This window comes from Azolla caroliniana, unplaced genomic scaffold (assembly GCF_043228905.1).
Source record: "Azolla caroliniana isolate FFs.n. ecotype wild unplaced genomic scaffold, voAzoCaro1.0.p SCAF_8, whole genome shotgun sequence".
Classification (NCBI taxonomy): domain Eukaryota; kingdom Viridiplantae; phylum Streptophyta; class Polypodiopsida; order Salviniales; family Salviniaceae; genus Azolla; species Azolla caroliniana.
In genome coordinates, this window is record NW_028230443.1 from 6,146,421 (window position 1) to 6,160,627 (window position 14,207).

A 14,207-nucleotide genomic window follows, 5' to 3' on the forward strand; every position below is an offset into this window, starting at 1 on the left:
AAGGATGGAGCTAGTGGGCATCCCTGTTGTACAGATCGGGATATTCGTAAAAAAGGGCCCCCTTTCACCTGCCAGTGAAACGCAACTATTGTCGTTCCTATAAAGTCTTGCAATGCCTTTGATCCATGTCTCTTGAAAGCCAAGTTTCCCCATCACACTTTCTAGAAAGTTCTAGCATACCCTATCATATGCTTTCTCAAAATCTAGTAGCACCACTGCTACCTTGTTGTTGGTACGCTTGGCAAGGGCTATTGCCTCCTAGAATGAGAAGAGGTTGTCTAGGATGCTCCGATTTCTAACGAACCCTATCTTGGACGGATGAATGAGTTGAGGGAGAAGTGGTGTTAAACGGCGTGCCACGATTTTTGCGAGCAACTTATAGATAGTATTGAGAAGAGTTATGGGCCACCACTTGCTAATGTCATTGGCACTCCCACCACTTTTAGGAATGAGATGTATCATCCTCTGTCCAAATTCCTCCGTCATGCTTCTAGAGGTGATGATCTCCTCATATGCCTGGAGGAGGTCTTCTTTAATAGTGTCCCAAAGGCATGTGAAAAAGTGCAAGGTGAGGCCGTCAATTCCAAGGTAACTATCGGCATCCAAATCAGAGAGGGCCTCCCATATCTTGATGATTGATAGGGAACGCACGAGCCATGTATTCATTTCCGATGTGACTTTCTCGAGTATGCTTTTGAGGATAATATCTTCTCTGATGTCTTCCCCTTTAGCCATACTATCTTCGGTAAGTAGGCGGTTATAGTAACTTGTGGCAATATTCCTCATTTCGTCGCCATCCTTAGTGGTCGTTCCATCCTCTCAGTTGAGGTTGTGCATCATTGTTCTAGCGTGCCTCGGGCCTTTGGAGCGGAAGAATTCCTTCGTGGTTTTGTCCCCTACTCGAATCCATTGCGCCATGCTTCCATGAACCAAAATAATGTTTCTAACATCTTTATTATAATTTAAATGAGTCATCCTTGCAAATGTGGTGTAAAAAATTATTATGCCTGGACTCACAAGTGATCCTCACCAAGTTAATCTAAATAACTATCATGTAAAGATTCACAATTCATCCTCACCAGTATGATTTAACAAATTGTTGTGTACACTACTACACATTTAGGAAACTAGAGTTTATAAAGGAATCAGCAATGATTCGGTATGAGCCAAATTGAAATTCACAAGCATGGCTTAAAGGTTAAGCGAGTTTAGTTTAGATATAAAGTTTGTATATAGTTCAATTTAGCCTTACGGGTTCAAGGGTTCAATTTGGTTCAGTTTGAGTCTTTAATAGCCCAACATTTTGGGTTTGAGAATCCCGAACCCGTTGCCAATTACTAAATTTATACATTATATTATATCACCAATGTAATCTAATAAACTATTGTTTATAGATTCATGAGCTTAATAAATTGACAAAATTACATTAAAATATTTTCGGAAAGTTATTCACCCATTTCTACATCATAAATAAGATCTTTTTTTTTACAAAGATAAGATACTTTTGCTTTGCAATCAAAGACTTCGTAATTATCTCATAGTATGAAATCAATTACTATATGTGGGCTATTTTATATACAAACATCTAAATTTTGATATTTGACAATATTATTCTTCATCGTTCTTGCACTTTTGAAATGTCACGAATTGTCATCACTGAGGACTCATTAGTTGATTCCATTTTTATAGCGTCCTTGAGGTCATTACAAACATTATCCATCGTAGGGCGTTTTACCCCATCAATTTGCACACATGCCATGGCAATCTCTGCCACTTTACATATAGAGGATGCATTATACTTATTTCGAAGTCGCTTGTCAACAATTTCTTGTATATTTCCAAGTTCATATGATGGTCTTGCCTGTGGAATGACAATAAATTTATAAAATGCCTTCAATTGTTTTTCAATGACAACATAACTTTTTGAGTGGTTTGTTATCATACCCATTCTATTATGTGAATGTCTCGATTTTCTGCTTGTGTATCTTTGAGAATAGGTAATTGACCACATATAGCTTCTAGGAGAACCACTCCGAAGCTATATATATCAGCCATCTCTGTCATTTTTAATGTAGACCTATGTTATAGAAACAAGAAAGTAAAAAACATTAATTAGGCTTCTCTGGAGGACAAACACTATTGATTTTATGCAACTAGGATCTATCGAGGATCCAAATGTTTTTTTGTCTGAAGGACCTAAAATAATAATTAAAAAACTTAATGAAATAGTATAGATTATAGTTAGTGATGGTTTACAAAAAGCATACATAAATTACGACGGTAGTGAGGTAAAAACCTTATGTTGGATCTGAGTACCCCATATTATCAACTGAAGTTGTTGCTATGTGATCTTTCGCGTTGGATGTGGGTCTAGAAATTCCAAAATCTGATATCTTCCCTTCTAGGTTACTAGATAATAAAATACTACTACTACTCACATCCCCATGTATCATGTTACATTCGTGGTGTAGATAAGCAAGTCCTACATTTTTTTTTAAATGTCAAAACACATCATATAAAAGTTTGGTGTGTAAAAATGATATATTTTCATTACCTTGTGCAACATCGGATAATATTTGTAATCTCTCAATCCATGTCAAAGTTCGTGATGCTTTTCTTCCTTTTTTACATGAAACATGTTAATTAATGTAGCCAGAGCCTTAATTAAGTAATGCTAACACTAGATTTGTTTACTTCTTATCTGTCCTTATAAAAAATCATGATGGTCTTTATATTACCAAGGATCTAATGAATTATAGGGGAGTCTAATTATGCCATATTATTTTCTCTCATGATATGAAACAAATAACCTATAGATTCTTCATATGATCCAATCAGTATGGGAATTTTTGTGGGCAAATTTGTGAACTCAAAGAATTCGATTGAAACTTAGGAACAAATATTGAACAAATGTAAATAAAGATAGATTATCTTACTTGAAAGGGCATCACGAAATGAACCGTTTGCCATGAATTCATAAACCAACACTAGTGATTGCTCAATAGAATAACCCACAAATTTGACAAGGTTCTTGTGGTGAACCCGAGAGAGAAAAGTGACCTATCATTTTGAAATAGTTTCAAAAAACTGTGTGCAAAACATAAATATGCTATCATTGAATCTACATGAATAGTGATTGAAGACAATTTAATTTACAAATGTTTGTAAAGTGTGAAATAAAGTCAATGTAGTGTATATATATACAATGTTCCGCATGGTGATCAAGAGTACCGAGAAGCTCATAAATTAGTGAAACAAGAATCATGTGTTAAACCTTAATGTTGAAAAGTTGTCTTTATCAATTATATAAGGATCTTTTGGTTCTTGACAAATTATTAGCTATAGATTTATGTCATACCATATCAAAAAATAATAATCCAAATATATGAACATGATGACCTAACAATTAAATTTTGTGACGCCTTGTGAGTTCTTTTATTTGCATGCTTTTAATGCTTGAACTTTTATCTTGATCTTCCATCTATTTGAAAAAATCTTCATGATAATGTTTCATGAAGTAGAAAGTCTTGAAGCAAGAAAGTATAGTTCAAACAATAAATAAATAAATAAATAAGAGGTAATTTCTTGTCCAAACAAAGATGGAAATCTACAACAACTCAGTTTGGGCCAAAACCAATTGATGAAACATTTTAGTTTGGCTTGAGTTCCAAGGTTAGATATTAGTTTGTTTGGCTTGGGCAGTATTAGTTCAGTTTCAAATTATATTAATTTAAGAGTTTATGGCTTATCTAACTTAATAGTTGACGGGAAATTTTAAGAATAATAAATTAATATGTGAATCATTACTTATAACTACCAAAGGGCAATGGCTTGGTTTTGAGCCTATATTGAACCATGAATTAGCAACTTAACGGTTTGGTTTAAAGTGGATCACATAAATTATTCACTTTAGATTTTAGGATTTCTTAAACAGTTGGATTTAACAGTTTTGTGGCTTAGTTTTGGTTTCCATTTTTTTAAATGGTTAAGATTTAGATTCCAAAACCAAACGAAATAGTTACCGATTACCAATTGCATGACTTATCAATTCAATTCAGGTTTAGAAATTTGTAAACAGTTTGGTTCAACTTCGGTTTCTGTTGGACATTTAGTGATTTCATCCGGTTCATTTTGGGTCTTTATAAGCTTAATGGTACGAGGCTTATGTGGCTTCAAACAATGGCTTAATAGTTTGGGAGAACAAAATTCCAAACTAGTTCATCTACTCCTAGACAAAACCTTAGAGGTCCTAGATTAACCTACCAAGATCATTCAAGCAAGAAAATATTCTAGAGATCCTAAGGAATAAAATAGCTTCCAACACAAAGCCACTGTGTTTACCCAAACATTACAACTATCAAATGGAAGCTTCAATTGTATACTTTGCACAGAGCATGAACATTTTTAGAACTTTATCATAAAACGAAATTGTCTACTCATTCAAATGAAAACTGGTTGCACAAAAATCACTCACATTTGAAATCTTGACAATTGGGGTCAAAATCCCACCTTCATGTTAAGTGCTCCTATCCCTTGCTCGCTAAAATGAATTCTTCCATGGAGTAACTTCATAGTTTATAGTTTGAGGCTCTTGACAAATGGCATGTGAACGACTACAATAAAAAACGTTGATTTTCGTCTCACACAAGTGTTTATAGAGCAAGTGGTGATTGGAGGTTCACCTATTATAGGCTCTTTCTAGATCTATAAGGATGCAAAGACTTGGTAATAGGAAATTTCTTGATTTTAATCCATTGTATTGTTCCTCTATGGAGTAACTTCGCATGTTGTATAGTCTAAGATCAAACACGAAGGACATGCTACCAAATATGATAGACAATATTGATTCTCGTTTCACACAGAGAAGTGTTCACTTTGGAGAATGGTGATTGGAGGTTTATACCAAATGGCTTGCTTCTTCCCTTAGGACATGAGGACTAGTGGTGTGGGAAATTTCTTGTGTTCATTGGAAAGGAAGTCACTAATACCAACTTAGACACTGTCCCATTTCTTACAAACATTTGGGATGTTACAGATTCTACATTTGGTATATTGTTGAGAGAGAGAGAGAGAGATAGGTTCATAGTGTATGTGCATGGATGATTCATAGTGATCCAACTCAACCATGAAGGGAAGGATATGGGTAATTGGCATTTTATGCATGTAAAAAATTGAACATCGAGGATCCTTACATATCCAATCCTTTGTTTCAATGGAGATCATGTTTAGATGTTTAAAACATGTTCTTTCTAGAAGTCCTAATGTATGGTGAATATTGAGTGACATTAATGGATCATATCCTTGGTTAATATATCTTTTCAAACTACAAAATATAGCTTCTTGTGGGGCCCATTGGATTGCATATGTGTAATTCATGATGAGACCTACTCGTCTCAAGTGATCATGCAATTGGTTGGTTGTCTAAGAATGCACACATTTGGTCCATGGATAGTTTAATTTGCTTCTAATTGGAAAACCAAACCTCTTAGATTTTGTGAGAGTTTTTCCATTCAAGTGGAACCCACAACTAAAAGATAATAAGTAAAAAGGTAGGGGCTATTTGTGTAATTTCAACATTTCAAAAAGAGATATTCTCCAAACATCCACCGATGCGATTTCTTTTTGCTTCCATGTGTATGGTGAAAAATTTTTCCACTTGGTACCAAGTTTGTTGTCAACTTGATGGTTCCATGTTTTTAATCGTGATAGTGATGAAATATTTGGATATTGACATTGTCGATCATTTTTGTAAGATTGGTATAGCCCTAAATGCAATAGTGTCTTTTGTGCATTTTCATTCCCATATATATTCTAATCTGGATGTAATTGACATTGTCGATCCTTTTTGTAAGATTGGTATAGCCCTAAATGCAATAGCGTCTTTTGTGCTTTTTCATTCCCATAAATATTCTAATATGGATATTGACATTGTCTATCATTTTTGTAAGATTGGTAATAGAACTAAATGCAATAGGGTCTTTTGTGCATTGTCTATCATTTAAATGCAATGGCAAGGATCTCAACAAGACACAATAGGTGCTCTAAGAAAGAAAGATATATTAACGAGACTTTAGAAGCATTTAACAAAAGAATCGGAAATACCTCTAAGAGGGATAATGGGCAGGAAAGATAGAGACTTTAGAAGCATTTAACAAAAGAATCGGAAATACCTCTTTGAGAAATGTTTCTCGTTGCCCATCTTGCGGAATGTTCACTAACATTTTAATGGCTACATCGGAACCATCAGGAAGATTTCCCCGGTATACCAAACCAAAAGTACCTTCGCCAATGAACTCGGAGAAATGATTTGTTGCACTTTCGATCTCTTGATAATCGAATTGCCGCGCAACAATATTAGGAGTGCTGATAGGTTCGTCGTCTTCGGCATTCATAACATTAATAACTGTTGATGACATGCTAATGAAAAAGATGTTAGCTTTCGATTCAAGAACGGTTGCTATGTCCTAGAATGATTTCAAACCCATTATATATTATTAAGTATAGTAAACCTAAATGCAAACAAGATTAATTAGTTGTGCAAATGAACCCTAATGCATATGAAGAATGGGATACTACCACTATTACAAAAAAAAAAATGTTAAGTAACATACCAGTAGGATCATGGAATTGATATGTAGGCTGGGTAATGGTGCCTCGTTGCGCTAGTCGTACTTCATTTGAGATATTCGTTTGATTCGCTCTTTTCCTTGTCAAGATGTAAATTGCTATTACAATAACAAGAATTGATATTATTGCTCCAATAACTCCACCATATGAGGTTTTTTTGGGGGGTGGTTGTGTAAATTTGGGTTGTTGTGTTAAGCAATTGCTTGAATCAACACATAAGAACGGATTTCCGTCATATCTATATTAATCCAAAATTGAAAGAAACCACATGTTAGTTAAATGCATCCCTTTTTGAATCATGACTTTAATTTAGTCATAATATAAAAAAAACTTGTCTCGAATACAAATAATTTAACGTAGAATTCGCAGCTCATGATTTCTATTTTTCGATATTTCCCATCTCTTATGTGCATTACCTAATATCTTTCCCTGTGAACTATGCCTTGATGTGTTGAACAATATTAATGATGAATATTATAATGGTTTTCTTCGATCACAAGTTTTGTTGTTCGATATGTACAGTTAATTCTTGGTTAAACTCAATCTTGGAAGTTGGTCTTGGGACAAAACTAGTTGTACATAGTGGGGATTGGGGATAAAATGGCTTGAGATTAACTTTCGGCTAGTTTTGAACCAGCTAGAGATTTGTAGTGCCTTGTTATTCTCACCAAAACTAGATGAAGTTAGAAAACTGGTATCAATTAAAGGACTATATTATCACTCATACAAAAGAGTGCTTTTAAATCCCATATAATAACTGTATGCATATTTGAGGTGATTAGTTATGTTATTAATAAAATGTCTTAGTGTCATCTATGATAAGATTCTTACAATGCTAGAATAGAAGCGTCAATATGAATTGAACATTTTCCAAGTACATATTTATTGACACATTACAATAATGGTTCACGAGCATTTAAAGAACCAACATACCTAAATTCGAGATATTGATTTTGTAGTAGTGCCCGCGGTATTATCCCAGTAAAGTTGTTGTTTGATAAGTCACTAGAAAATCATTTCAAATATCTAACTATTTTTAAAAATATTCAAATCAACGAAAAGTGTTTGGGGGTGACAATATGATACGCCATTTCAGCTAAAATAATAAAAGTTGAGATGCTTACAGGTATTTTAACCTCGTCAAGTATGAAAGTGAAGACGGGATTTCTCCAGTCAAAAGGTTATTGCTTAAATCCCTACATTATCAAAGGTGCAACAACATGCAAATTAGTGCGTCCAAATTGAGTTCATCTCTAGTTATGCAAATTCTTAGATCTATTTATTTTGGAAAACATGAAAGTGAATAGGGAATTGCTTACAGGTATATTATGCCCCACCAAAATAAAAAGGAAGTTGGAATTTTTCCGGTCAAATAGTTATTGCTGAAATTCCTACATTGTTAAAATTGCAATTGTATGCAAGTTAGTGAGTCCAAATTTAGTTCATCTCTACTTATGCAAATCCTTAGATCTAATACATTCGACCATATACATCCAAACAAAACATCATTTTACAAAAGCATACATATATAACATACAAGTTTTGTAGATTCACTAAGTTATAAAGGCTTGGCAAATCTCCTTGAAAAGCATTGTCGCTTAATGAACTGTGCACAACAAACAACAATATATCTATTATTTATTTGTTCTATTGGAGGAATGATTGAATTGCTCATAGTATCCATGAATCGTGTTTGAAACAAAACATTCTTACACTCGGGTAATTGCATCCATATTATTGATAGTGCTTGGAATATTTCCCCCTAAACCAAGTGAAGATAAATCTCTACAATGTCAAACAAAATAAGTTGAAGTTAATATCCATATCTTTTCAAATAATGGCAAGTAATTGTAATATTCAAATACACACATAGATGTTACTCTCGTTGGAATTCCTTTCCTATAATCACAATTAACCCATGTGTACTTATATTCTTGCGGTAAACATGGGTCCCCGATAAAGCTTGGGAAGAGTGGCACATTATGTCCGAGTATATCTTGTATAGCTTGAACTATTTATTAAATAACAAAAGGTATTCGGGAGTTAGTATTGACCTGAACCTATTTATTCAATAACAAAAGGTATTAAGGAGTTAGCATAGCCCCTATTATTTCTTAAAGAACAAAAGGTATTCAGGAGTTAGTGTCCGCATATTTACATACTATGGAATAATTGTGCATTGAGTGTGTGCACTATTTAGTGCAAAGACCTCCATGTTGTTCATGCACATGAAAATATTCGAGATGCACACGTGATCCAGATTTACATGCACAACATTTGTTAGTCCGCAAGCAATGAGACTTAGTATATGATGCTCATGCACAAAGGCACATACAAGATGTGCATATGGCTGATAATTACACCCATACTAATTGTTAGGTGTGTGCTCAAGCAAAGAGACCCACATGACACTCGTGCACGCAAGCATATATGAGATGCTCGTGTCCAACACTTAAAGCTGGCTTGGCATAGCGTATTGAGTGTGTGAGATTCAATACAAAGGGCTCACATGATGGTACTCTTAGACAAAGAGATATATACGAGATGCACATATGCCCTAGACTTACACCTACACCATGTGTGCTGAGTGTGTGGAGGTGTCCAACGCAAAGGACACTTGGTGCACACGGATATATATAAGAAGTGCACATATGACCCACATTTACAATGGTAGTTGAGTTGGTACCATCCTTTGACAAGGTTGGACTGTAGGAATTCGTTGTCGCGCCGTCTAAGAGCTGCAAGATTTCAAGTCCAGCGATCGTAGGAGGGTATAGAGAGGTGGGAGTTGAACGAGCCTGGACAAGGCCAAAATTAACGTTGGTGACCAAACTAATCTTGGTGTAGACCACCACGTACCCTCTATTGAGCCCAACCCATTGGTAGATGTCAAGGCCATAGGAACGGTTTATCCCATTGATGCTAAGATCGAACACGCGCAAACCAGTGCCATTGACACGAGGGTCGAGCTCCACGAAGCACAATACCGCGTAATACGTCGATCCGTCCGAGAATGTGGATGTATTTATGCGGTACACGAAACTCCCATTGCGTCCAACGTGATTGGTTTGCATGACTGCCCGCGGAGGGAGCTCGGGAATCCCGGAGACATCCACAGGCGCGCTCGCCACTTGTATATCCTCGGCCGCATCCTCAGTTCTCCACCAAAACCTATCGATCGTGTCATTCGGATACCTGCCCACTCACTCATGAAAAATGGTTGGGGTGTCTAAGAGTCCATATCTCTTTGTGGTTTCCATCAAGATTGTGTGTGTGTATACATACATATATATATATGTGTGTATGTATGTAACAAGTAAAATGGGTACAACAATAAAACCGATTCTTTGTTACCGACCTTAGGACAGGCGGATCGATGGCCGATCGTGTGCCCATGTCTCGCCGGTCGACTACGCGCATCGGATAATATTGGATGCTATTGTTCATCGTCTGCACCACTCTCATTGTGGATGGGAGTGGGCGCAACTCGATCGAGTTTATGAAAGGCATATCGCTCCCATTGTTCTTCTCCGTGGAGAGACACATAGACACACTAGATGATCCGCGTTGTGCACGGACATACATTTCCTCGAACCATGGCTCTGCTTGCGGCAACTGGATCGTGACCTCGACACCTTGGTACATGTCCACGATCACACGGAACCGGATCCGGCTCTTCCCATACAATGTGGCCAATGATGCCTCCGGAAGCCCGGACCAGAATGAGGCACGGATCAAGTAGTAGGATCCCCCCACCGCCGGCAGGGTGTAGCAGATCTTGGACCCGTCCATGACCCGAGTCGGACGGAAATAACGGAGAGTGGAGTACTGCATCTGATTGCTCATGTTGGCCGGTGCTTTGACACGGACAATTCCCGACCAATTTCCGATGTCCGGCCAAAGGATGGCATCCGGTGTCCATATAATCCCCGTCGATTGGTCCGTGTATCTCTTATCCGACGATGACCCGCAATCTATACTCCAGAACCCTAGCGCGAATGCGGGAATCATACGAAATAAGAAACAACCACATACAAATCCCATGATTTGGGATGGGAATTAATGTACAGATGTTGTGTCGGTGATTATACCCACCGGATACTTGGGCCTGCACCGTGCCGAACCGGAAGATCTCATGGGCAGTAATGATACATATGATTGACACGACAGGAATGTTTATACAATTCCGAACCGCACTCGGAAGCACCACCATTAATACGATGAGGATTGGGGGATTTATTTTATCAGAGAGTGATGATAATAGATGGGATCAAAGTTTTGTAAGAAGGTAATGGTGGTGATGGGCACATTACAATATATCCTCAAAGTCTTTGCATTGACCCAGATGCAAAAGTCAAATGTAGTATGATTTGACTATATAATTGCTATTTAACATAGTTGCATCTCTTCATATATTAGGTATGAATTGGCTATCTAATTTTGCTAAAATAGCACACATATTGAGTGTGGATGTTACCTCGGAGTTGCCCATCGAGAGATCGCTTAACTCGTTGGAATGTTCCTCCTTACGATATACTTACAAAAGTCATACTATCTCTGAGGGACCCCACTTTTGTGCCGCCATATTCCTAGGAGGGATATTATAACATGTTTATTGTCCTCGCATTTGGACAATTTGGTGCCAACAAGGTGCAAGTTGCAACAAATATACGCACCAAACACATATTCGATGATATGACATTTCTCAAAAGGCCGATATTTTTATTCAAAGTATCCTAAAGAGATAAATCAAAGTCAAAAGAGCATTTGAGGAAAAAGAAAATGGGAAGAGAGATTGTGGTATTATAGTGGTACATGATGTGTTCAATAATTAAATGATTTCATGTTCATGACAAAGACTTCATTACATATCTCCTCTTTTCTAAGGGTTTCGATGCCATTCTTACAAGTTACAACAATGGTCAATCAATTCATTGATATAACATCTTTCATTCACTTAGTTAGGTTGCAAGAAGTATTCTGGCTTCATGCATGTTTTCTAGATGGCATTGACATCCGGGTGACATCCTATGCCATAATTTATTCAAAACTTTTGGAAACACTTGTTGAAGTTGTTCAAAATTTCTCGCAACTTCACTTCGCGATATTATGATCCACATAAGGAAAACTAAATTGAGCGTCCAATATAAAGGTTAGATCAATGCCTTTCTTGTTTCATCAACTCCATAATTTGCAAACATAGTTCTTCATCTTCTTTGTTGGAGTATAATTTGGCATCCAAAAGTCTCTAAAAGTTGTGCTTTCAAGGATCATCTAGATCGACTCCAATAGGCTTAAGCTTAACTTTCTGACCATTTTCACAAAGCCAAGGCAACATGCAAGCCGATTATAGATCTCATCACCTCAAGTACTCCTCCCTAGACACACCGAAGTTTTGATTTGGGGAATCTCATGTGTGACTATCGATACATAATACAAACACCATGACACCATGTTAGAAGTTAGATTAATATCAACGTCGTGGTACATTCATGATCTCTTCCCAATTCAATGAGATTGTGTTTCATCTAGATCTTCCTTCACGTATGCTTTTTCATTTTGTGTTCCAATACACACTACCACAAAATAAGGTGGTACTGTCACTCAAATACCATACACTTTTGTGTCTTGTTAAAAGTCATAAAAAAACACAACATTTAGCATCACAAAGAAGAGAGAGAGAGAGAGAGATTACAAGATATACCATTGTTGCAAGGATCTTTGTGATTGAAAACAAATTTTGTGCCTTGGGTGGATTGGCGGTTACAAGATCGTACACGCTTGTTATAGGTCACTACAAATATATTGTATCATCATGCGATGGCATCATTATCTTGGCTATCTCCTAAAGCAAGAAAGTTGTGGAATGTATGTAAGTCAAATGCAAGGTGGTGGAAAATATTACAACGTGGTTGGCATTCCCATCTACCATTTCGTGCAAAGGTATTCATATGGAGAGTCATGATTGGTGGGCTCCCATTAGGTTCGGCCTTAAAGAGGATAGTACACTCCATTCCATTGGAGGATAGTACACATAGATTCATTAAATGTCCTATAGTGTGTACCATTTGGACGTACTTATCAAACATTTGGCAAGTTTTAACCCGTTGTTGTTTGAGACCTCAACAATGGGTTTTTTCTCAATATGTTGTTTGAGAGAAGGAGAAAAGAGAAAAAAAAGTGTACATGTGATGGGTTAGGTTCCTGTTGTTGATTATAAAGACTTATTGAGACAACAATGTCCAATTTGGGTGACTTTTGATTGTAGTAAGTCATTCTTTTGGGAATCACTGAAAGAATTGATGTCTCAAATTCGTAAAGTTTTGGTTGCTCCTCATGCTAATTATTTGACCAAATGTAGATTTTGCATGTTATGGGGCACGAGTAGTAAACTTCCAGGATGGTTGAGTATAGATACATCTAGATTTGGTTGATTTCATTTTAAGCTTCAATTGGAGACTTTTATAGGACATTGTTTTAAATGTGGTTAATTGGAGCTTTTTATGGTTCAATGGTAAAGTATTACCAAAAGATAATTTGAGAATGAATGAGGGCTTTAAAGGAAAAAACCTTGGCAAAAACAAGTGCAAAATCAGAGATTGTCTGACCAATTACTATTTGATTCTTCAAGAAGGGTGGTGCAACCTCAATTTAATCAAGGACTTCGTATTCGTGGGGCTGGAAAACAAAATTTTATGGTTAGTAGAGGGAATATATTACACACAAATCTTAATGCAATTCTTGAAGAAGCAATTGGTACATTTATGCATACACTTGCTCATCAAGAAAAAATAAAGAGAAAATAGAGAAATTTGTGATTAACAATCACCCACCTTGAAAATAGGAAAATTACTACCACCCACCCACAAACCAAAAATCAAACTAAAAAGTGATTGTAACGATCAAGGAATTTAAACCTATCAATTCAATGTTGTACAAGTGTCATCAAGACACCCTTGATGTCTTCTTTCCTTTCATGCATGCTTCTTCAATTTCTATTCTTGATATCATTTGCCTCATGGGCTTAGGAAAGGCTCACCTATAGCTTTAATTTACAATCAATGTCACTAATAGTGGTGTAAATTTACATATAGGCTCTAGGTGTGTTACACCAAGTTCATGTCTTCTCTAGGCCAAAGTTGTCTCCCTACTAAAGTCATAACATAAGTCTACACCATTGTTTACTTCTAGTCAATGACATTCTAAGGTACTAACAACTATACTAATCACTCCTAGGCTCTTGTCCTACTAGCAAGCATACTAATTACTATGCACCCTTCACTTCACTTTCTCAATAGGTTTAACTAGAGACAATAAATTATATGTATGGAATAACTTCAATAGAGTGAACCTCATAACATTTGTCATGTGAGAAGAATAGAGAAAAAGAGAAGCACTAACCTACATGCAAAGCGAACACTAAAGAACCCTTCGAGAATAGCCAAAAAGTGGCTTTTATACTTTCTAAAGGTCTTTTTACATTTACACTAACCACATTTTCATCATTTTCTAGCATTTAATGCATTACACAGCTTTTCAAGTAGTCATATACAAATGCCAACGGATGTTTTTGGGGGAAA

General features: G+C 36.4%; 1 protein-coding gene across 1 annotated transcript; it reads right to left on the reverse strand.

The window, feature by feature from the left end:
* Positions 1 to 1,401: 1,401 nt before the first annotated feature.
* Positions 1,402 to 10,938, reverse strand: LOC147860913 (putative LRR receptor-like serine/threonine-protein kinase At2g28960). Its single transcript, XM_087323229.1, has 15 exons — positions 10,723 to 10,938; positions 9,986 to 10,616; positions 9,314 to 9,822; positions 8,497 to 8,638; positions 8,341 to 8,412; positions 7,947 to 8,018; positions 7,752 to 7,823; positions 7,561 to 7,632; positions 6,612 to 6,865; positions 6,171 to 6,403; positions 2,937 to 3,060; positions 2,555 to 2,620; positions 2,302 to 2,482; positions 1,945 to 2,077; positions 1,402 to 1,861 (listed from the first exon to the last, which is right to left on the reverse strand). Exons 1-15 carry the CDS (start codon positions 10,838 to 10,840, stop codon positions 1,616 to 1,618), a joined length of 2,925 nt encoding a protein of 974 aa, XP_087179355.1. The 5' UTR covers positions 10,841 to 10,938; the 3' UTR covers positions 1,402 to 1,615.
* Between the last annotated feature and the right edge of the window lie 3,269 nt (positions 10,939 to 14,207).